Genomic DNA, 22,257 nt, shown 5'->3' with positions numbered 1-22,257 from the left:
AGCTAAACTAGCTAGCATATTAACATTGCAATTACCTACATTGGGCAACGCCACGCACCATAAACACTGGTTTGTTATCAAAGCAACTTTAACACTGCCTCAGTTTAGGAGTGTGTTTGTGTGTGAGAAACCTGTTGATAACGTGCGCGTGTGGGACCACAACGACGACGCCCTTTGTAGGTTGTGATTGTACAAAGTGCAAGTTGGATACGGCATGGCTGCTGCTAAAAAATCTAGCAACATTTCGAAGGTTTCCCCACTACCGGCGTCCATAATCACATCCAAAATGGTAGACAATCTGGAGTCTACAAAGGCTCGAAAATGTGCCGTAAGTATCTTAAAACACGCACGCGTCTTACACAATCATACAGAGATTATTATTATAATTTATGTTGTCTTTTACGCCACACAGCTGCCCCAGATCAAGGAACGTAGTGGTGATTGCCTAAATGGATCGAAGCAAGTGGAGTACCAATGGAATTCACCGAGTCTGATGATTGTGTTTGATAACGGCGATATGAACTCCGCGATGCACCATCTCCTCGAATCGCTGCACAATCCGTTTGGACCACATTCCGTAGCTACAATAGCCATACAAGAAAGCATAGTTGATCAGTTTATGGAGCGAGTGGTTCCACGCATTAAGAAATTGGACGACGAGGTAGCGCAGCACTCCGTTTATGTAAGCACCCTGGCCAAGCTGCAAAATCTTAAAGCTATAACCTATGTGGGCGATCCGAAGTCAGTTCCTGCTGAGCTTTCGCCCACTATAGTGAAAGATTTTACCCATAAATATTTGGGTGATGGGCCGACTGGCGTAATAACCTTACACACATTTCGTACTGCCAAAGAGGCTACCCAGCTACATCTAAGTGAGCCAGTACAGTTCAGTTCTGTCAGCATTTGGAATGAACACATGTCCTGTGCCTATGAAATTGCCGAACGTGTGGACTGCGACACGTTCTTTATCAACTGCGCTAATGTGAGCCTGGAACCAATCAATCAGGCATTCAAAGCGGACCGAAGCGATGTAAATATCACCAAGGGCTACCACTATGAGTCAATTGTTATGAAGAAACGCAAGATAATTGTCTTTCCGGTGGGCACAATTTTCGCCAATTGAAAGAAACGCACTGAGCCGAGCATTTACAGGGACTGGAGACAGCATCCAAGGTGCTTTATTAGACTTTTAGAATATATAGCTACCTCTTTTTATATACTAACAACGTTTTGTCAATATACGAGTATGTTTCATGTAAAGGGGAAAATAGCTCCACTATTTTATATTTTATTTTGTAAATCAGAATAGGCGGACAAGTTTCCTGTTGTAAGAAAAAATAGCGTATTCTTAGTCGAATATACTGGTCCGTATATTACAAAATCTATAGTTACTTCAATATTTATCCTTCGATGAACGGCTGAAGTGTAGAATGGTAGACGTATTATAGGTAATATTTGTCTACAATAGGGTAAGAGTTCGCGGTTCACGACCATAAAACAGTTGTTATAATAGGGGACAGTGAAGTTGGGCGAGGACAAAGATAACTTCTGAGCTTTTACTAAAGATACTTTACCGATTTTAAACATATGTACAAGTATATAGATATTTATATAGAAACTCTCACTGTGGTTGCGGTATACGTGGAACAAGTTTTGTTTATTAATTTTCCTTTTAGCCAACTAATGAGTAATCTGTCGCGGTCCTCATGCCAGAATGTCAGTAACGTTGTTTTTTGTAGCACCATTTCGGTACTCACCTGCTTTATCCCTCCTTTCTTTGTTGAAGCCTCTCACTGAGTAAGAGACTATATTTATATTTTTTTATAACCATACATAAAACTGTGATGGGTTAAGGTTAAGCTTAGATGTGGGTTAAAGAGATGCAACAGGGTAGCATGTTAAGTAGTTGCGCGACATGTTTTGTTTAAGTTAGCGGATGATTTCTCTCCGCCAGGGAACTGGTGTTAAGGAACGATTTAAAGCAGCGTGTATATATGTGTCTAAACAGTACGTGTATAGAGTATGTACATATGTACATAGAAGTGTGTAATGGGCAAGGTTAAGGTTAGAAATGGAGGATTGCAGAGATGCAACAGGGCGCCTTGTTATGATTAAGTTAGGGGATGATTTCTCTGCCAAGGAACTGGCGATAAGGAAGTGTTTTCAAAAGCGTTAGTACATATATACATCTATGTACATATGTATGTATTAACAAATTGCTGCGCCATACTTTTAATCAGTCAGTGCTCTCCCGGCCTCTTCTCTTCTCTCACCCTTTAACTGAATGGGAATTAAACAACAACTAAACAATGGCATAGTAATTTACAAATTCTCCGCTGCATTCCCCTACACCCGACAAACTGTGGAACCAACGCGTTGGTTGATTCTACTCGTTTCATTTCTACTTTTTGCTGCTGGCGTTGCGACGGGTCTTTTGCTCCACTTTCACGCTGCTCTGAGAGGGCAGATGAGAGACGCGCAAGAGAGCAACAAGCAGTAAGAGAGTAACTGACTGGTCTGGCATATCCACCCTTCCACGGTCCCGTCGCCCGCTGTGTTGAGTCTGGCCTTCACTTTTACAACAGAATTGCTGTTGCTTTTGTTTGGCATTTTGTTGTTGTCGTTGCTACAACTACAACTGCAAGCAGACAGCGAGCCAACCAAGTTGTTTCTGTAGCCGTCGCTGCCATCAACAGTCGCTGTCAGTCGTTCCAGCTGGCGGAGGTGGTGAGGTGTCGTGGCTTAGAAAAAAGAAAATGCGCTAGCAGTTGCAAAACCACATGAAGAAGGAAAAGTAACGAAAATAACAGGCAATCGCATTTAAAACGATCAGCGCAATATTTTCTTAAAATTATTAAGAACTCCCTGCCGATAGCAGGAGTTGCTGTCGTTCGCTGACGTGGACAATGCCGCCCAGCAAATGGACGGACGAGACGCGTGACGCCTCCTGTTATTATGCAGATGATGAGCTCGGCCATGGACGCCTGGTTTCCAGCACAGGCGATGACGAAGACGATGAGTACGACGAGACTGATGAGCAGGAGGCGTTCTGTGGCGGCAGCAGGGGTGGGCCGCTCATAAACGATGCGGGCGGTAAGTGCAAAAAGTGAATAATGTAGTACATATGTATGTATGTATGTATGTATATACACTCATATGTATGTATGTACATATGTAACTAACATATGGCTGTTTGTATTGTCCACAGCTGACGGTGAATTCCCCAAAACACGACACATTTTCGGGCTGATGGGCTTTTTGGGCTTCGCCGTCGTTTATGCCATGCGCGTGAATCTCTCAGTTGCGATTGTGGCCATGGTCAATCAAACGGCTATTCCACATGCCAACAGCTCCGTGGTGGACGATGATACGTGTCCAGTGCCGCCAGTACGGAATGATACGCGCGTCCTCCCCCAAGGCGAATTCGTTTGGGACGAGGCCACACAGGGCTTGGTGTTAGGCAGCTTCTTCTACGGATATGTGCTAACTCAGGTGCCCGGCGGACGCATGGCAGAGTTAATGGGTGGCAAACGCATCTATGGCTACGGTGTATTAGTTACGGCCATTTTTACTCTGCTCACACCATTCGCTGCTCACTGGGATTTGCCGTTGCTGGTGCTGGTGCGTATATTGGAGGGCATGGGCGAAGGGGTCACCTATCCGGCGATGCATGCCATGCTGGCGCACTGGATACCGCCACTGGAGCGCAACAAGTTTGCGGCCATTGTGTATGCCGGCTCCAATATTGGCACCGTCATCTCCATGCCATTGGCTGGTTGGCTTTGCTCGTTGGACTTTTTGGGCGGCTGGCCTTCGGCTTTCTACATCTTCGGACTGATGGGAATGCTCTGGTTTGCCTGTTGGATGTATTTGGTGTACGACAAGCCAAGCTTGCACCCACGTATCTCGAGAGCTGAACGGGACTACATTGAGCGAAGCATTCGCCCAAATTGCGGATATATCGATGTGCATGAGGAAGAGGAGGACGACGATGTTGGGGATGGCGTGGAATTGAGGCGTACACGGAATGTCGACGACGCCATACCTTGGCGTTCGTTGCTCTGTTCCGTGCCCTTGTGGGCGATTCTTCTCACGCAGTGTGGCCAGGGCTGGGCCTTCTACACACAACTAACAGAGTTGCCCACATACATGAGCAATATCCTACACTTTGATATTCAATCGAATGCGCTGCTCAATGCTGTGCCGTATCTAACGGCCTGGTTCGTAGGCATTGCTTGCTCCGCTCTGGCCGACTGGATGCTGCAGCGACGCTACATCTCGCTGCTGAACTCATACAAACTGTGGAATACGGTGGCCTCTGTGGTGCCCTCGCTGGGTCTAATTGGCATTATCTATGTGGGCTGTGATTGGGTTTGGGTTACCTTTATGCTGGCCGGTGTTGGCTCCTTTGGGGGCGCCGTCTATGCGGGGAATCAAATGAACCACATTGCGCTCAGTCCTCGCTTTGCGGGCACAATGTATGGCATAACTAATTCCGCAGCCAATATCTGTGGCTTCCTGGCGCCCTATGTCATTGGTCTAATCATCAATCATCGCGAGACTCTCACCCAATGGCACATTGTCTTCTGGCTGGCAGCTGGACTCAACATTGCCGGAAATTTCATTTATTTGCTTTTTGCCAGTGCAGATGAGCAAAGTTGGTCGCTTCGTGCGGCCCCATCTCAACGACGTGGTCATCGTGTACGCGGAACTAGAGCTCCGTTGCAAACTTAGCCAGATATGGGGAGAGAAGAGGCTTTATGTACCTGCGGACCACTCTGGATTATCTAATTATGTATCTTATATTGTTCTATAAGCACGTGTGATAACTATAAGACGCAGTATTCCTGACGAGCGACGCTAGCCATCGGGCCCTCCTAGGCTCCCTTCCGCGCAAGTTGCTTCCAAACCAAATATTATTATCCCGTTACATTGCTTCCAAGCGCTCAAAGGAGGCGGCTCGATGGTCTCGAACGATTTACTTGTACTATGAATTATGATGTCTATATGTCAATATGTGTGTACATACTACTTATAAATGTAAATGCTTTGCTAGAATCGCGCAATATTGGTTTTATACGAACTTTGTTTTTGTAAAGCGTAGCTTTTGTTCAACGTATTGTTTTTTTTTTAACAATGTACGAAAGTTTAGAGTTTAAGACGTGCTCATAGCTTTAGAGTAGTGGCCTGTGGCTGCCTTACGACAATTTTTTACAACTACAACTACTTGTATACATATTCAACAATTTATTTATGAACATATGTACATATTGTATGAACGTATCTATTTAACGTATAAGAAGGCACAGTTGTGTGCCGATTTGTATGGCAACAATAAAACCGCACAAACATATCGCACTCTGAGACCCGTCGGATGTCGGGGGCGTTTTTTAATGCGCCATTCATTATCTTGGATATGGTTATCAGAACTGCAGCTCTACTATAGACCGTGTAGGTTCCTTGTACTCAAAGGGGTACAGTTGTATGGGCAATTGTTCAAATACCCTATTCTCTATGAAAGGGTATACTGAAGAGTCTGAAAGACCGTGACTATACGTGTTTAAAAGGTTCGCTCGTCACGCTGATCAAGGGCATACTATATACATTTAGTTAAATGAAAAGTAAATTAAACACGAGAGAAACTTCCGTCCCTGAGTTATAAGCGCTCCTAGCAGAAGCAAAAAGAGGAATGAAGGAACAGGAGCTCCAGCTTGTGGGCGTAGCACCGGAGTGAAATTGTTTCGCTAATCACTTTTCTTAGAATTGACCGAATTGGAAATTTAAAACAAAAGTAGATAACTGTATTTAGATTGGAAATGTGACGAAATTCTGTAGTGTGGAAAGGGGGGAAAATTCAAAAAATAAAATAAACTCGTCCTTTTTCGGACCTAGGAGCAACTGGATACCAACTTTGGTTACTCCAGCTTTTATAGTTTCTGAGACTCTTAAGTTCATCCAGACGGACGGACGGACATGTTTAGATCGATTTCTCTCGTCATGCTGATCAAGAATACATATGTATACTTCCTTCTGCATGTTACATTTGATGATTTATTTTCTGGTTCTGCTGGATGGGGGCGTATTTATAATTCGCCGTTAGGTCGCGTTTTTTATACACTTTTTTTTATCTGTTTCATTTGCATAGCATATCTAGCAAAAATTTAATGATATTAAACTGTTATTGAAGCAATTGGAAAAATTAGGAAAAATATTACCGTGTGGATATCCCAAACCTTACTCAATACAATAGTTTTGTAAACATGGTTTTAAATTAATTTTATTTACGATTATAATGTCATTTGTTGACTGACTCTTCTCGGATATTGGGAGCGATGTTGCTTGTCTTAAAGAATAGAGCATATGTATATATGTATATACTTATATAGGTTGCATATTTTGAAGCGCTATGTGGAGGAGGGAGCATGATTTGTATATGCATTACAGATACATATAGCAGCATACATATATGTAGGTATACATCAGGTATGTATTCATATACTATATAAACGAATATAAGTATATATATATATATGTATATATAAACAAAAAAAGACATCCTCTTCTTTATACACCCGATACATACGATATATATAAATATAAAAAAATAATCTTATGCAAACAATCCCCAGTTAATGAGAAAGGGAGCGAGCGAGAAAGAGAGCAAGAAAGAGACGGTGCGGGAAAGAGAGCGAAGGGGAGCAACTGTGTCGTCGTCATCTACCACACACTGCACTTATTCTCCGGATTCATAGTCGTGCCCTCGCCACAGTTGTACGCATGAGCAAAGTCCCGGGAGTTGGAGAGCGGTCCGAGCACTCGCACGAAGCCCGGCGAGTGCACAGAGGAGCGTATTTTGGTCAACGCATCTTCGGGTCGCATGGAGCCGCACCAGATTTGGGCGTAGTTGAGAAAGAAGAGCTGATCGTGCGTCATGTTCAGGCCTGGTAGCTGCAGCTCGCGTCCGTGCAGTTTCTCCCACTTCTTGTAGGCCTAGGGGGAGCACACGAAAGCATAAGTGATGCAAGATTAGCAATATCCTTTAACGGACTTACCCTAAATGCCTGCTTGAGGCCGCCATTGTCCGCTATGTTTTCACCCTGCGTCATCCTTCCATCCATATACATGTCCACCTCATTGATCTTGTAGCGCGAGTACTGATCGATGACGCACTGCGTGCGCTCTCGAAAGGCCTCGATGGTGGCATTGTTCCACCATTGCATCATGTTTCCCTCCTTGTCGAACTGCCTACCCTTGTCATCGAAGCCGTGGGTAATCTCATGTCCAATCACAACCCCAATGCCACCATAATTGAGCGACTTGGGGAAGTGTTGGCTGTAGAAAAGCGGCTGTAAAATGCCGGCGGGAAACACTGTGTGGGATGGAAGGTGTTGAAAAGCGCGCTCTTATGCAGGAATCATAATATTATTATACCAATGTCATTCTTGTTGGGGTTATAGAAGGCATTAACAACAGCCGGCTCTGTGGTCCACTTCTCCTTGTCCACCGGCTGGCGCAGCAGATGAAGCACCTTCGCCGATTCCCATTGCAGAATGTTCAGCACGTTGTCTATAAAGTTGTTTGGCACAATTGTTAGCTGGAGGCGGAGGGGGAGAGAGAGAGACAGAGATTATGGCAATATTATTATGGAGGGGCTTGAAAGGTTCGGCGCACTCACATTGACATACTCCTGCTCCAGTTCGGTGGCATTTGTCAGTATCTCTGGATAGCCAATGCGCTCGTTCATGGAGTCCGCCTTTTCCTTGGCCACAGCACGGGTCTCGTCATCCATCCAATGGTTCTCGGCGAGCAGCTCATTGAAGGCGGCCCGTATAGTGTGTATCATCTCCAGTGCCACCTCCTTGCTCTCCTGATTGAAGTTGTCGCGTATGAATAGCGCACCCACGGCCACGCCCAGCTTCTTGTTTGTCCACTCGACGCACTGGGACCAGCGAGTGCGCTCCGACTGAATGCCCATCAATATCTTTCGGAATTCGACACGCTCACGTTGATAGTCATCGATCATGTGCGTCATCAGGGACATGACCAAACGCCAGAGCACATAATTGTGCACCACACGTCGTTCGGTGCGCTTCAGGATCTTGCCCATTTCGGTGAGATACTGCATGCCATACGTCACCAGTGGCTCCTCCGCATGCAAGGGGATCTGCGGTCCCAGTGAGGTCTGCAGGTATTCTGTCCAGTTCAGTTCCGGCACCTGACGCTGCAGTTCTGGCAGCGTTATCTTGCGATAGACGGCGCTGGTGTCATGTCGATCTGCCTCCGGCAGCGAAACATTCACCAGCTGCGTCTCGAAGAGTACCACCTCATTCAGTTCCCGGGCCGCCGTGGTCGGATCGGCGCCCAGCAACAGCGACACCTGCGTCATGTACTTGTGATAGGCCTTTAGATCGTTCTCGCTGCTCGCCTTCAGGTAATAGTCGCGCGAGGGCAGGGCGTATTGCAGCTGATCCATTTGCAAGATGTTCACCGAGCTATTCTTGTCGTCGGCCCCCACATAGAGCTCGACCAGCACCGACTCGCTGTAGTTGGCGCGCAGGTAGCCCATTAGCTGTTCAATGCTCATCTGGCTGGGGGCTTGCCAGTTGCGTTCGATTACGGGCCAGCCGCCCAGTGACTTGAGCACTTCCTTCAGCCGGCCATCGCCGATCTTGCGTATCTGGGCTGCAACGGAAAAGGGAATGAGCTAACCGACGAGAGCAAGGGCCGTAGGATCATTGAGTAAGCACTGTTTTTGCACCTACGTATATCCATGCAGCTTTTGAAAAATGTCTTTGCCTTGATCGTCGCTTTGTTATCGCGTCCATCGATCGGTTCCTCCAGTACTCCACGAAGAATCACCTGTTGCTGATCGGACAACACCTGTAAAAAAAAAGTACCAAAATCAATCAACGATGATGCTATATACATGCATATGTACAGAGCCAGACCCACCTCAAATGTACTGATCGAGCTGCGATCTTCGGGTATGGGATGCATTTTGTTCCACGTGCCACAAGCATACTGAAAGAAATCCTCGCAGGGATCGGCCGTCATATCCATGGCCGATAACAACGAAGCAGCTGCAAACACTCTGGCTTGTAAATTACATTTGTTTGAATAACTTTCTTTTAGCGAAGCTCAGGGGAAGTGTCACACCTGCGTCTCATTAAAGTGCCATGCACTTGTCATAAATTATGCCTCATTATTGTGATCATAAAGGCGCAGACCCCCCCTTCTCGTACCGCCTTTCCCAACTTGGCCAACAAATCATGTGTAAAGTTTTTTCACACACTAGCAGTTGTTGGCCTAAGCCCAACCCATTTACTTCCTCAGTCGTACAGGCATCGCAACTTCCTTTATGTACACAAAATTTACGCTTAAAGTTGGCCCAGTCTGAGTCTGGGTCCTTGGCATGAATTGTCTACAGTTCTTGCTGCCAAAAAGTTTGCCAGTCAGACAAAAGCCAAAACAAAAGGCTCAACTCAAAATTGAACACAACGTGAATGTCGCAAAATATCTGACTACTCCCAATTCCCTAGGCATGGCTAACAAAATAGTCAGCTAAATCAGTTGCCAAATATCCTCATACAGACTGGAGACCGCTTTTGATTCATCTGGTTCAAATTGTGAAAAACGCTTCTTAGCAGACACTTTGAATCTTCAAATCGGTCGACACAGCACTTGGTTCGTTCCTGGATGTGTTCTCTATGAACAAAGTTTCCCTTTTACGCCTCGAACTAGTGCCTTTTCTTAGCTTCTTAGTACGACGATCAAAGAGTTAAGGCAGGTCTAGTCTCATAAGTCTAGGCTACATACCCGTTCGTTTAATATAATTTGTTTTTTCAGAATATGTTGGAAAGGGATTTTGGCTTATTGCCATGGAATGCTTCCCGGAATTAGTTAGATTAGAAGAGCTCCATTTAAGTACAATCAAGAGTATTTGTGCTAATTCATTTGACGTGGACTGCTTACTTACAAGTAAACAGGCAATAAACCAGCTGAATTACTTATAAATAATATAAAGCCAAAGTCATTTTAGTGGTCGGTCTCCGGCGATGCATTGATTGACTGCGCCCATTAAAACATGTCTTTGTCATGTTGGATGGGGTGGGATGGGTGGTCAGGTCGGGGGATCAGGAGCAGGACCAGGACCACATGCTCGTACATAATCGTACATGTTTGTCTTTTGTGGTAGCAGCAACGACTAGAAGTGCTGGCCATGTTGCCTTCGTCTTCCGCCTTGTTTGGTGACACTTGGCTGACATGCACTTTTTATGTGGCACTCGGCCCTTTCTTCCCCCCCCGCCCGCCTACCCAACCACCACCAACCAAGTAAAACTGTCCCGTCATGGACATGCAAAGCCACAATCTTCCTAAACACATAACTTGGAGCACGGAGAAGGGAGCTGGACACTCACCTGTACGCACGCATTCCTGTGTCATGCAGATATTGTCCTGTCCATGCCTCGTTGATATGCCATCGTCGGCTGTAATTAGAGCAGAGAGTACGGACATGAATAAAGGTCCTTACTTGTATGTAACGGTAAGAGCTTGCATATGCGGCAAAATGGCCGCCAAGCTCTTTGGTTCTTTGGCACGGAAACGACTCGAGGCGGCGCATGGGGCGTATGAGCAATGTGGGATTGAGGGGCCAGTTTGTGGTTTGAGGGGCCAGTGAATGACTTTTAAGAACCACAAACATTAAAACACACGCACACATACACCGACAATCACAGGTTTGATTTGCAGCAAGAAAAAAAAAATACAAACAGACAACAAACGGTTTAAAAACCACTCAAGTAAATTGAATTTGAATTTTTCATTAAAAGGACTTGTCGGAGAGCGGAAGGAGAAGAAGAATTGTGTGAAGAATAAAAAAAAATAAAAAAAAAACGGCAATGACGGCAGAAGCAGTCACAACCTTAACAACCAAAGATAATCAAATGTAAATTAAAGAGTAGCAGTCAGTCAGGCAGTGACAACGGCAACAACAACAACAATGATAACAACAACAACAACCGAGCGCTGCCAGCTTTTAAAGCTGCTCCATTCGACCCAGCTCGGCCCGGCCTTTATTGAATTAAAAAACGAAACGCTGTAGCTTCGCTGCCACTGTTTCTGCCTGCCTGTCGAACGCCTCCACTCCACTCCGCTCGGCTCGGATCGCATCGAATCGTTTTGTTGTTGTCCTGTCCTGTGTTGTAATGTGTGCCACATGTTGCATGCGACTGTCGCCGCCACTGCCGTCAATAAAAAAGGTGAGCAAATGCTTCGTGCCTTGGTAACCTTACCTGACACATGCCTTGTTTATTAATTAAAACGATTGCCACCGCCACTGCCACTGCCCTTGCCCTTGCCCTAACCTGGACCACCCCAGTCCGCTAATGAAATTTACCATGATTAGGTGCGAGTATTGCGACTCATACTTGTATTGCTACCTTCTTGCTTCTTCTCCGTGCATGGACATGTAATGGAAAATGTATCGCTGACATTTAAAAAGCAATTCATGCATAGCCATCCCAAATATACCAGCGGCCTATTTCGGCGACTAAAATACCCCTTCAGGATCAGTAATGCATTACTACATTTTTATACCCTGTACCCGTAGGGTAAAAAGGGTATATTAGGTTTGTGCAAAGTATGTAACATGCAGAAGGAAGCATCTCCCCATAAGCCCCATAAAGTATATACTGAATCAGCATGACGAGAGAAATCGATCTAGACATGTCCGTCCGTCCGTCCGTCTGTCCGTCCGTTTGTCCGCCTGTCCGTCCGTCTGTCCGTCCGTCTGGATGAACGCAAGGATCTCAGAAACTATAAAAGCTAGAATAACCAAAGTTGGTATCCAGTTTCTCCTAGGTCCGAGAAAGGACGAGTTTCTTTTATTTTTTGGAATTTCCCCCCCCTTCCTCCGCTACAGAATTTCGTCAATACCGTCCACATTTTAAAAGCTACCCTAACCAAACTATGCACACATCATTTCTAGTTTCTATATAATTATCTACCTTTGTTTCAAATTTCATCTAATTCGGTTTGTTCTAAGAAAAGTTATTAGCGAAACAATTTTACTTCGGTACTACGCCCACAAGCTGCAGCATCAAGTTCGCTCTTCTTCTTCCTTTTGCTTCTGCTAGAGGCGCATATAACTCAGTGCCGGAAGTTTACCTGGGTACAGGGTATTACACTGTCGGGCTTGCTCGACTGTAGCGTTCTCTCTTGTTTAATATTACATATATTAATAATATTAATATATTAATATTCTGTTTTTTCTTTGCATTCCTTTTTTATGTTATAAGTTTTTCTTTGTTACTCCTAGACTGATCATAGTTTGGAACTATCCTTCAAGCAAACGAGTGCGAGAACTTGCTCGGGAAAGCTCGACTTTAAAAAAAAAACACGATTCAAACGAAAGCGCATGAAAATTCATATTTCATGAAGGAATTTTATTTGAATTTATCAAGCTTGGCTGGCGTATAAATTCAACAAACTGATGCCCACTCCTCCAAAGGTTCAAATCCTCAAATACTTTCTGAATTCAATTTGTCGGTAAAAATTATGATTTAGAGTCTAAATTTTAGACATTAGCCACTGAAACGGTGCCTATAATAAATATCTAAAGTTAAATTTTGTTTTGCCTTTTCATTTTGTTTGCACATAAATATGTATGTATTTTTGGATTGAAATTGGATAATTTGATGTTGTTCTTCTTTCTTAGAAACCAATCATATTCTAACAGACAGAAATATCGTCGCCATTTTAACACGAAGAAATAACGAAACAAAACGCAAACTCGCGAGATTCTTGCGTTCATACAGACGGACAGACGGACATGGCTATATCGGCATAAGTATTATCATACTTATCAATAAAATATATAGTATACTTTGTGGGGTCTGCCACGCCTCCTTCTAGCATGCTCTAGGGCGTGGTATTTGAATTACGTTTTTGTTTAAAAAACCAAGTTATTGTAATTTGAGGAATTTGGAAAAATTATATTCCAATATATATTTATATATAAATTAATGTGCATTCACATATATGTACAAGTATATGTGCATAATAATTTAACAACAGACCTCTAACCAAATTAATTGGAACTTTCGCGGTCAACAATTTGTGAAATATTTAAGCTCCATTTGACGTCGTTTTTTAAGGAATAGAAGCAATTCTTATCCAACATAGTTGCCTGGCATTGAAATCGATGCGTTTGCATGTACAAGTAGTAGTGCCATTGGCAGCAATTAATAGATGAATTAGTTAATGAAATAAACAGCCAGTTCTACTGAGATTGGAATAATTGTATGCGAGAAAAAAACTGTGATAAAAATTACTAGTTTGAATGGGGCTTTAGCAACAAAACAGCATTATATTTAATGAAAGGACCTTAAGCGAGAGCGCGGGCATAAAGTACTATATACAAGAGTCAGGCCCTTTAAAACCCTTATCCTTTAATACACTTTTCAATCGAAAAATTGGACAGAAACATTTTAAAACGTGTTTAAACATTTTAGTGTTTTATGAAAGACAAAATGAATGAAAGGATGTATATGGATTGTTTAAGGCTACTTTTAGAACTAATGTACGAAAAATCTAGTCAATTTTATTTTATACATGAGCCTATTGTTCATACCAATTAAATATCAATGTACTCAGGAAGCTATACTATACTATATGAATGGAGAAAGCATTTTACCGCTTATGAATTCGGCTTAAAGTTAACATTATTTTAGATAATTATTTCATCGCCTTTAAATGCTAAAGTCGTCGATGCGGTATTTGAAAGAGAATTTCGGAGGCTTACCCCACTTACCCACTATTTGTGATTTTCCATGATTCTTGTAATTCAACGATTCTTTACCCAATTCAAGATACATGAAGAGCGAGATATATGGTCATACCATTAATGAAATTGATGATGTAATGTAATGTCTTTTTTTACACGGTTGTTTCTGGAAGCAATCTGCCGTGTAAAAACAGAATTAGGTGTAAAACTTTATATATACTTGTACATATACAAACCGCCAGAGATATAAATGTTAATTGAAAGTTAAATCGATGTTAGCTGCCTCAAAAGTCTCTGAACATGATTGAAGGCAGCTAAGCAAGTTATACGGAAGACCTAATTCTGTTTTTACACGGTAGATGGGTTCCTAAAAAAGTCGTGTAAAAAAGGACATTGATCAAATGCAAAATGAATCGTGCTAAATGGAATAAAGTCGTGTGACCATATACAGTCGACTCTCGTTAATTCGAAACTCGAGGGACTCTTAAAATATTACGAATTATCGAGAGTTTCAAAATAAGAAAACTTTGAATTATTAAGTGTTGATCAATTATTATTTATTAGCTGCAATTCTAACAGCAACTGAATGATAACTAAAGAAACCAATTTGTGTGAAGTGTGTGTCGAAGAGCCAAACTAATCATAAAAAGCAGTTGCCGGGACGGATCTTGAGGGGTGACCGTATGATGCTCAGAAGTCGTTTTTTGCTAGCACCTGTACGTTGATACAAGTTTGAACTTGTCGCAAAATGTACTTGCATACAATCTTTCCGCCTCTATCTCTATGCAACTATGAATTGTCGAGTGTTGGACGCCGATGAGCTCGAATTAACGCGTCGTTTTGTTATACAAGTATATCAATGAGTTTTTCGTTCGAATTACCAGGTGCATAAAAATATATTGATTTAGTTCGAAATATAAGGAGATTTTGAAGGGACCTCGTGATAACTTTGAATTATAGAGAGGTTCGAATTATCGCAGGTTTGAATTAACGAGAGTCGACTGTAAAACATTTTTAATTTTCAAACCATGTAAAAACATAACTAGGTGTATTTGAAAAGGTCCGTTTGTTCACATCACGTAGTGTATCAGTATCACTGATATTAAAATCAGACTCAAATTATCAAGTCTGTATAATCATACTCGTAGAAAAGAAGATATGTAGAGTGATCGGATTATGGAAAAAATGTTCGTTGCTCTGTTGTTTAAATCAGTCAATAGCTTTATCCTGGTGGAATTTATTACTGAAGGAGCCCTAGACAAGGACCTTTATGCTGTTCATTGAAACATTTTTAATTGTCAAACCATGTTAAATCAAAACCGTGTAAAAACAGAATTTGGTGTATTTGAAAAGGTCCGTATGTTGATATCACGTTGTGTATCAGTATCAGAGATATACTAAATATATCATAATAAAGAAGAAAGAGTGATCGGGTTATGGAATAAATGTTCGTTGCTCTGTTGTTTAAATCAGTCAATAGCCTCGTCCTGGTGGAATTTGTTGTTGAAGCAGCCCTAGACAAGGACCTGTATGCTGTTCATTGAAACATTTTTAATAGTCAAACCATGTTAAATCAAAACCGTATAAAATAAGCCATGTAATAACAGATTTAGGTGTATTTGAAAAGGTCCGTTTGTTCACATCACGTTGTGTATCAGTATCAGAGATATACTAAAATCAGTCCTAAATTATCAAGTCTTTATAATCATACTCGTAGTAAGGAAGATATGTAGAGTGATCGGATTATGGAATAAATTTTCGTTGCTCTGTTGTTTTAATCTGTCAATAGCTTCGTCCTGGTGGAATTTGTTGTTGAAGCAGCCCTAGACAAGGACCTGTATGCTGTTCATTGTAAGCTGTTGTTGTTGCTGCCGCGGGCGGTACACAGCTAACGACATAAACATAATGCACATATTTATAGATGAAATATATTTTTAAACAGTTATAAAAAACACGTTCGCACACACACACACACACACACACACTAATGGGAGTGTAAAGCGTGGCGTGTGTGGGTTTGGCTGCGTGTCATTGTTGTTTGAAATAGGCTTTGATGGCAGCCTGCCGTTGTCCTGCCATCAATGAATTTTGGCGCAAAACATTAAAAGCACGTTTTACAACGCAAATATAAACACGCACATGTGTGTGTGTGTGTGTGGTTGAGCGTGGGGGTGAGGGTGTGTGTGTGCATATGGTTGTGTGGTTGTGGATGTGCGTAGCCATTCAATCAAGCGCTGACAGGACCACACGAGGCGGCCCGAAGTCTGCCGATCGATTGAAGCGAGCGCTAAAAAATTCATGGGCAGCCCGCCAATTGATTGGTTTTTTGAAAATGATGAAAATGTTGAAAATGAAGTTGTTGCCCAAACATGGCCGTGGACCGTATGGACCTTAAATATTTAAGTTGGCTCCGAAACGCATTAGCTCGATGTCGATATGAATGAATGCATGAAGGTGGCGCAAGGCAGGCCATGCCAATAGATAGGGGGTGTGGCTGTTGGCCAAAGAATGTGTGAGGCCTGGAAGCCCCTGTAGAAAAATAAAAAAAAAAAAAAAACAACGCACAAACGAAATACCACAAAAGCTATGACCAAAGTCAGAGTCAGAGTCAGATTCAGTGCCAGAAAGCCAGGAAGCCATGTTCTTGTTGCTGTTGCTGTTGCTGTTGATGATGATGATGATGGTGTATTGTTGTTGTTGCTTTAGCGCCTGTTTGTTGTTTGACATATTCTGTAATTGAATTTCAAACGGCACGCGGGCCATTTAATGCAAGCGGAAATAGGCAGCTTGTAGCATGCGAGAGAGTGAGAATCTGGATGATGTCTGCGGTCGCTGTGCGGCAGAGAATGCGATTAGTGGGAATTGGTTGGCATTGTGTGGCTTTTGTTGACTTGGCCCGACTCTATGCTCTTGGCTCTTGGCTCATGGCTCTTGGCTCACGGCTCACGGCTCTGTGGTCTCCGGTCCTTGCCAATGAATGGCATCAAATCAAACAAAAAGCAAAAAAGCAAAAAGAAAAGGAGACAGAACCATTCCTTCTTTCTCAGGAAAGGAAAGGTAGAAAAGGCGAGCAAAAGTATGGGGACGTAGAGGAACAAACAAAAGTTCTGCTGAGGCAGCAAAGGAGCAACCAAAAAAAGAAAACTGAAAGGATGAAGCTCAGATTTGACAACATTTTCGCAACCACTTGAATATTAAAATGGAAGGTGTTCAGAGATAAAGCCCAAATGGCAGTCAGCGTCGTCGTCAGCATCAGCCTGTTGAGTGTTGAACGCCTGTTGCTTGCCTTCCTAACTGCCTGCTGGCTGCGCACTCCCCCCTTTCTTTCTTTCTTCCATTGTTTGTTTGTTTGTTTGTTTGCTGGCCGAGTTGCCGGGCTGAGCGGCAGCAAGGAAATTGAGTTTTTGCTCCATTTGCTGGCCAGCTTCACAAGCTGCTCTGATGGCGGTTAAGCGGATGCTGCAGGCTGCCAACTATATGTGTGTGTGTGTGTGTGTGTGTGTGGGACAACTAAATGACTTTGTGGCCGTTGGCACCGGCACCAAATTCACTTAACATACAAGCAAATCGAATGCTCATTTAGTGCACTAAAAAGTCAACGAAGCGCGGCGTCGACGGATGCCAGGACGTAAGGATGCCAGGATAACGAGCAGCAACAGAGCCAGCAAAACGAGCGACTGAAGCGATTTTGATTGCCTGCTGACCCAGTTAGCATTTAGTCATTTAGCAACGGCAACGTGGCGTATGCGCAACGTTCCTGCAATTTCTTTTCAATTCTCACTATCGGCGCCCCCTAATGATAATGCCAGTCGATGATCGTCTATGGTTATAGGGCGGGCCGTTGGACTACCTGTGTCCATTACCCTTTCGACTAAATGCTTGGAAGGCGAATATGCATTTTATTTAAAGGTTTGCCTTTACTAAGTTTTAAATCCATTTTTAACGCACAATTGCCTCCTATTTAAATAATAAATAAATACCGTAGCTTGTAAACTTTCGCAAATGTATCATAACATATTAACATATAGCTCTATATCAGGACGATCCTGCTCAAACTTTGTCAAGAGCTTTTTCCAGTACGTATTGGTCTCTAAAAGTTGTCCTTTTCGTATTCTCGATCGTTCTAATGATTCCTATATGATATAAATAGAGTGCATTTCAGCTCGAATTCAATTCAATTTAATCAAAATATATTTCATCTGATAGGTAGCTTTAAGAACAAAGAAGTAAATGCAAAATCAGCTATACGATATAGTAGTCCAATCTGGCTGGCTGACAAATCATCTGGTACTGGGAGAAAGAAGCACACAGAACTGGCTACGTATGTAGATCGAATCGTCGCCGTGATTTTTTTAAACTATAATAATGTTGATCAAATATTCGACTAATTTCGTTGAAACTTAACACTAGGTGGACATTCTAATAGAGCTTTTGAATATAATATTTGCCATTTTAAGGCAAACATTTGACTTTAAAAATGTATTAACCATAGAAACATCAAAAACAAGAAAGTTAAAAAGTATTCATTTGGTATTTCGAAATAAATTGACTTTCTAATTAAACGAGCTTATTTTATAGCAAATAACTGGCAAGTTGCTGGCTTCAATTAACGGGGTTCCAATTATTTATTTAAGTCTTTAGCAAAGAAACTTTATTTTATAAGTCCCCTTTTTTTCAGAGTATAAATGGTATTTGTTATGAAACTAAATAGTATTTCCTGCTACTGCATTCAAAATCAATCCTTAAAATTACTTTTTGTGACTGCTTATGAGAAAACCAGCACAAATGCTTATATATTTGTTCAACAATTCTCAGTCGTTAATATTCATCAAAAAACTGTATTTACAAGGTTATGTTCTTGTTCTAATAATATAATGTTTCTTCAAATAATTAGGCAAATATTTCCATTCATAAAATAATTAATTAGCTGCTTTTCTTTTTACTCAAGTATTGAGAGAGGGTATTCATTAGCTCAAGCCTATGCTTTAATATTACTTCAATTAAATATAGTATTTCATAGCAGGAAATTCTTAAGATCCTTTTCTTAGTAGTTGTTTAATATACGAATGGATTATAGAGCTGTGGAATATTTTAAAAGAAAAATTAAGTTTAATCAACTAAAAAATTCGAAACATTGCAAATACTAAGCGTGGGACAAATTTGTAGGTCCAAACTTTGATATTAAGCCATAATCAATCGAAAGACGAAGGAAAGAAGTTACCTTCGGTTGTGGCGAAGGTATATACCCTTCACAATCGTTGATAACATATAGTTCTTAATGGCCAAGGGTATCTAATCTACCCTACTGTGTCTGCCAAATTGTCAAATCATTCACCATTTAGGGTGTGGGAGTGGTTTACTATCTTTGCTGATTTTTTACTTTTATTAAGTTAGTGAAAATGTAGCAACTCCTCTAGACTTAAATTTGAAACGAGAATATATATATTATTAAATAGAATTTAAAGATGATGGTTCATCACTTTCAATATTTATATTTTCTTGGAACATTGTCTCTGTTTTATATTTTTGGAGGCGTTAAAATGTAGGCTTTTCGACCAATCAGAATAGGAATGAATATACAAACTTATAAGAGATGATGATATAGAATCTATATCTATCTATATTATAGATTTTTTGTGTATTTGTTCTTCCAATTCTTTTATTGATTATAAGCCCGTGTTTAATTCGTTTTTTTTTATCTTTCTATTGCTTAGTAGTTTATTTTATGGCATGGATATTTAAATATGGGTGATCAAATAATATATTGTATTTAAAATTGTGCTTAACATATATTTGTATTTAAATGTACTTGTATTTAAATAAGAAACTGACAGAAATAGGCCGAACTTAACAACTATATAATAAATTTAAGTATGTTAAAATGTGATAATAAAGACCGATATAAAGACCGATATATATGTGTAGTAAAATATAGTTTTCTGCCACAACAAACTTATCTGAAATGCACTTTTTAAAGCCCACTTCAAGAAACACAAAATCCTATTCACGTTACTGGTAAATCGATGGATTCTTTTAAAATCGAAGCCATTATTTGGAATACTTGTACATACTCTAATAGAGCTAATGCGAATGTGAATTCAATCTAGTGATCTTGAGAAACGAAATCATTATTGGATAATCGCAACGTTAATGAATGGATATCCTAACTACTGCTTATAGGAAGAGCATTCGCTGTTCGTTCCATATTCTTTTCACTCACCTGAGCTGAGCTCATCCGCCAGGGCTGTCCGATGATATAGTTGGCATCGTTGATGGACGCTGGCAAAGTATATGGCCAGCGCCCCAATGGCCGCACCCAGGACAGTGAAGGCGATGGCCAAGACCAGCAGTCGACGTCGCTGCTGCGGCTCCTTGAGCAGCCAATCGCTGGGTCGAGGATGGCGCGTTACCGACGTTTGCGTCAATGTTGTGTTTGGAGCAGCTCCTGCTCCTGTTGCTGTTGTTGTTGTGGTTCCTGTTGGTGCTGTGACTGTGCTCACCAGCATTGCCGGCGGCATGTTGCGCTGAAGGGCGCTGCCCACGCCGCCACTGCCGTCCGGACTGAGAAATGCGACGCTCGGCAGTTTGTTCTGTGACTGATGCTGCGGAACTTTGAAAGCCGGCGTTGCCGATAGAGACCCTGTGGCTGCAGCTGGTGCTAGGCCCGGTCTGGTGGTCTGCTGTCCCAGCAGCGGGGACACTACAGTGGCATTCAGCTCGTCCATGGCATGAGCGCCCGCCTGCAGGAACCCATTGTTCAGGGGCTTCTCGCTGTTCTCTGTGGGCCCCGGGGCGCCGCTGCTCGCCGTTCCCAACATTATTTGGGGGGGCGGGCGGCCGAGTGCCGCCAGTTGCAATGCTCGTTGACTTGGTCTGCCGATACGGTTGGCCGTCTCTATGTTATATTGATTTATGGTCGTGGATCGCCGGATAAAGTCAACAGCCTGCTCTTTGCCGGCTCGTTGATGGGTTCGACAGAGCGCGGGGCTTATGAATAATCAATGATGAGCAGCTGTCCACCAAACAACTTTACTATTTGATTTTCGCACAGTTGTTCTAATGCGACGACTAATGCCACAACGCCGACGTCGGCAGCTCTGACGCTGATGACGACACTGGAAAGCACAGATAGAGATACGGATAATACAGATAGTGAGATACTAGAGCGCTATAAACCCCTCCTAAGTCCAAACTGTCACGGTCCAAACTGTCCCAGTCCCAGTCCCTGTCCCTGTCCCTCTTACGGTCCCGGGCCGCCAATTTTGAAAGGCTGTCCATGATTGACACCACCACCAACAACAACAACAACAACAACAACGACAATAGCGACAACAACGAATGTCACATGCGGCCGTTCACATGGCAAATGGCACGTCGTCTGGCATTAGGCATGAAATATTTATGCCACTGGAGGCAAACGAGTACGGGCTCGACGGGCCCGTCATATGATACGGATATATACGCGTACATATAGCTATATATGGATAGATTTATGGATACTTGATATGGATATGTACGAGTCCAAACAAGTATGAGGCGTGTGTGCTGGTTTCATATCGGGCCGAAGACCGCAGCAGATCATTTTCTGGATGGGATGCATCATTTAGCAATGATGTGTACCGACAGTGGAACTAATCTTAAAATAACTGCTGAATTTTAACGGTCAAAATAGCTTCAAAGTGGAAGCTATACGAGAACTTAACGGCAGGGTATATGGAGGAAGCGGAACGGAAATTGTTTAAAATAACACAAGTATTATTACTATCTGATTATTGAATTGGAGTAAAGTATTATTTTAAAGAATTTGAGAGCCTATTTCATCCATAGGATACTTAAAAATGTTCCTAATTCTAGTACCTACTCAAAGGAAAGATATTCACTGAGTGGAAAGCAAAATGTTGTCACGACATAAGATTCGTTAAAGATTCAATTGTCGGAGAGGAAAGGAGGGAAAAGCATTATAAGACACCATAAGTATCTACATTTTCTTCCATTTTAGTTTACAATTACAACTCGCTACAGCTTCTCGCATACTAAGTATAGCAATAAATATATTTTTATATAGCACGGTATTTATACGGGACTATTTACGTATGATATCATTTTAAATAATATATATAATATATTTTGACTTGGACGTAATGGATAAATTCATAACAATAACAGCAAAAAGGTTATTCAAATACTTTGTAAGCCGGTTATTTGCATTTTTACGGATTTATCCAGTTACTAACAAATTACGCAAGAATATCGTGATATTTGGAAACAAACCTGCTTACACTTTTTGAGTCTATCATAAATTTAAGAGGTATTCATAGTATTGTCATTATAAGTTGACTTAACTTGTAATAACGATTTTAAATTGTAGAGCTCAGCTCCATTGCAATAAATCAGTCAAGGCTCCACATATAGATAGGTTTAGCTTTAAGTTTTTAAACATAAACTCATCGAGTATGTGAGAAGTTAAATGTATT

General features: G+C 42.0%; 3 protein-coding genes across 3 annotated transcripts; 2 read left to right on the top strand and 1 right to left on the bottom strand.

The window, feature by feature from the left end:
* Positions 1 to 22: 22 nt before the first annotated feature.
* LOC115628871 lies at positions 23 to 1,268 on the top strand. Its single transcript, XM_030525127.1, has 2 exons — positions 23 to 328; positions 413 to 1,268. Exons 1-2 carry the CDS (start codon positions 215 to 217, stop codon positions 1,121 to 1,123), a joined length of 825 nt encoding a protein of 274 aa, XP_030380987.1. The 5' UTR covers positions 23 to 214; the 3' UTR covers positions 1,124 to 1,268.
* A 1,418-nt stretch (positions 1,269 to 2,686) lies between these two features.
* LOC115628846 (putative inorganic phosphate cotransporter) lies at positions 2,687 to 5,358 on the top strand. Its single transcript, XM_030525092.1, has 2 exons — positions 2,687 to 3,093; positions 3,209 to 5,358. The coding sequence occupies exons 1-2, from the start codon at positions 2,907 to 2,909 to the stop codon at positions 4,732 to 4,734; spliced, it is 1,713 nt and encodes a 570-aa protein (XP_030380952.1). The 5' UTR covers positions 2,687 to 2,906; the 3' UTR covers positions 4,735 to 5,358.
* A 903-nt stretch (positions 5,359 to 6,261) lies between these two features.
* LOC115628955 (neprilysin-1) lies at positions 6,262 to 20,601 on the bottom strand. The gene is made up of 9 exons (XM_030525231.1): positions 20,274 to 20,601; positions 20,004 to 20,180; positions 10,419 to 10,487; positions 8,953 to 9,080; positions 8,763 to 8,880; positions 7,676 to 8,682; positions 7,432 to 7,594; positions 7,053 to 7,369; positions 6,262 to 6,990 (listed from the first exon to the last, which is right to left on the bottom strand). The coding sequence occupies exons 1-9, from the start codon at positions 20,599 to 20,601 to the stop codon at positions 6,718 to 6,720; spliced, it is 2,580 nt and encodes an 859-aa protein (XP_030381091.1). The 3' UTR covers positions 6,262 to 6,717.
* Between the last annotated feature and the right edge of the window lie 1,656 nt (positions 20,602 to 22,257).

Source organism: Scaptodrosophila lebanonensis, unplaced genomic scaffold (assembly GCF_003285725.1).
Source record: "Scaptodrosophila lebanonensis strain 11010-0011.00,11010-0021.00 unplaced genomic scaffold, SlebRS2 tig00000129-arrow-arrow-pilon, whole genome shotgun sequence".
Lineage (NCBI taxonomy): Eukaryota > Metazoa > Arthropoda > Insecta > Diptera > Drosophilidae > Scaptodrosophila > Scaptodrosophila lebanonensis.
This window is presented reverse-complemented; position numbering and strand designations above follow the sequence as displayed.

Coding starts and splice junctions, on each gene's coding strand:
- LOC115628871 (XM_030525127.1), top strand. CDS start 215: ATGGCTGCTGCTAAAAAATCTAGCAACATTTCGAAGGTTTCCCCACTA. Junction 329..412: donor CAAAGGCTCGAAAATGTGCC/GTAAGTATCTTA, acceptor TACGCCACACAG/CTGCCCCAGATCAAGGAACG.
- LOC115628846 (XM_030525092.1), top strand. CDS start 2,907: ATGCCGCCCAGCAAATGGACGGACGAGACGCGTGACGCCTCCTGTTAT. Junction 3,094..3,208: donor GCTCATAAACGATGCGGGCG/GTAAGTGCAAAA, acceptor TATTGTCCACAG/CTGACGGTGAATTCCCCAAA.
- LOC115628955 (XM_030525231.1), bottom strand. CDS start 20,601: ATGTTGGGAACGGCGAGCAGCGGCGCCCCGGGGCCCACAGAGAACAGC. Junction 9,081..10,418: donor ACAGGAATGCGTGCGTACAG/GTGAGTGTCCAG, acceptor GAGTGTTTGCAG/CTGCTTCGTTGTTATCGGCC. Junction 6,991..7,052: donor GCCTCAAGCAGGCATTTAGG/GTAAGTCCGTTA, acceptor TGCTCCCCCTAG/GCCTACAAGAAGTGGGAGAA.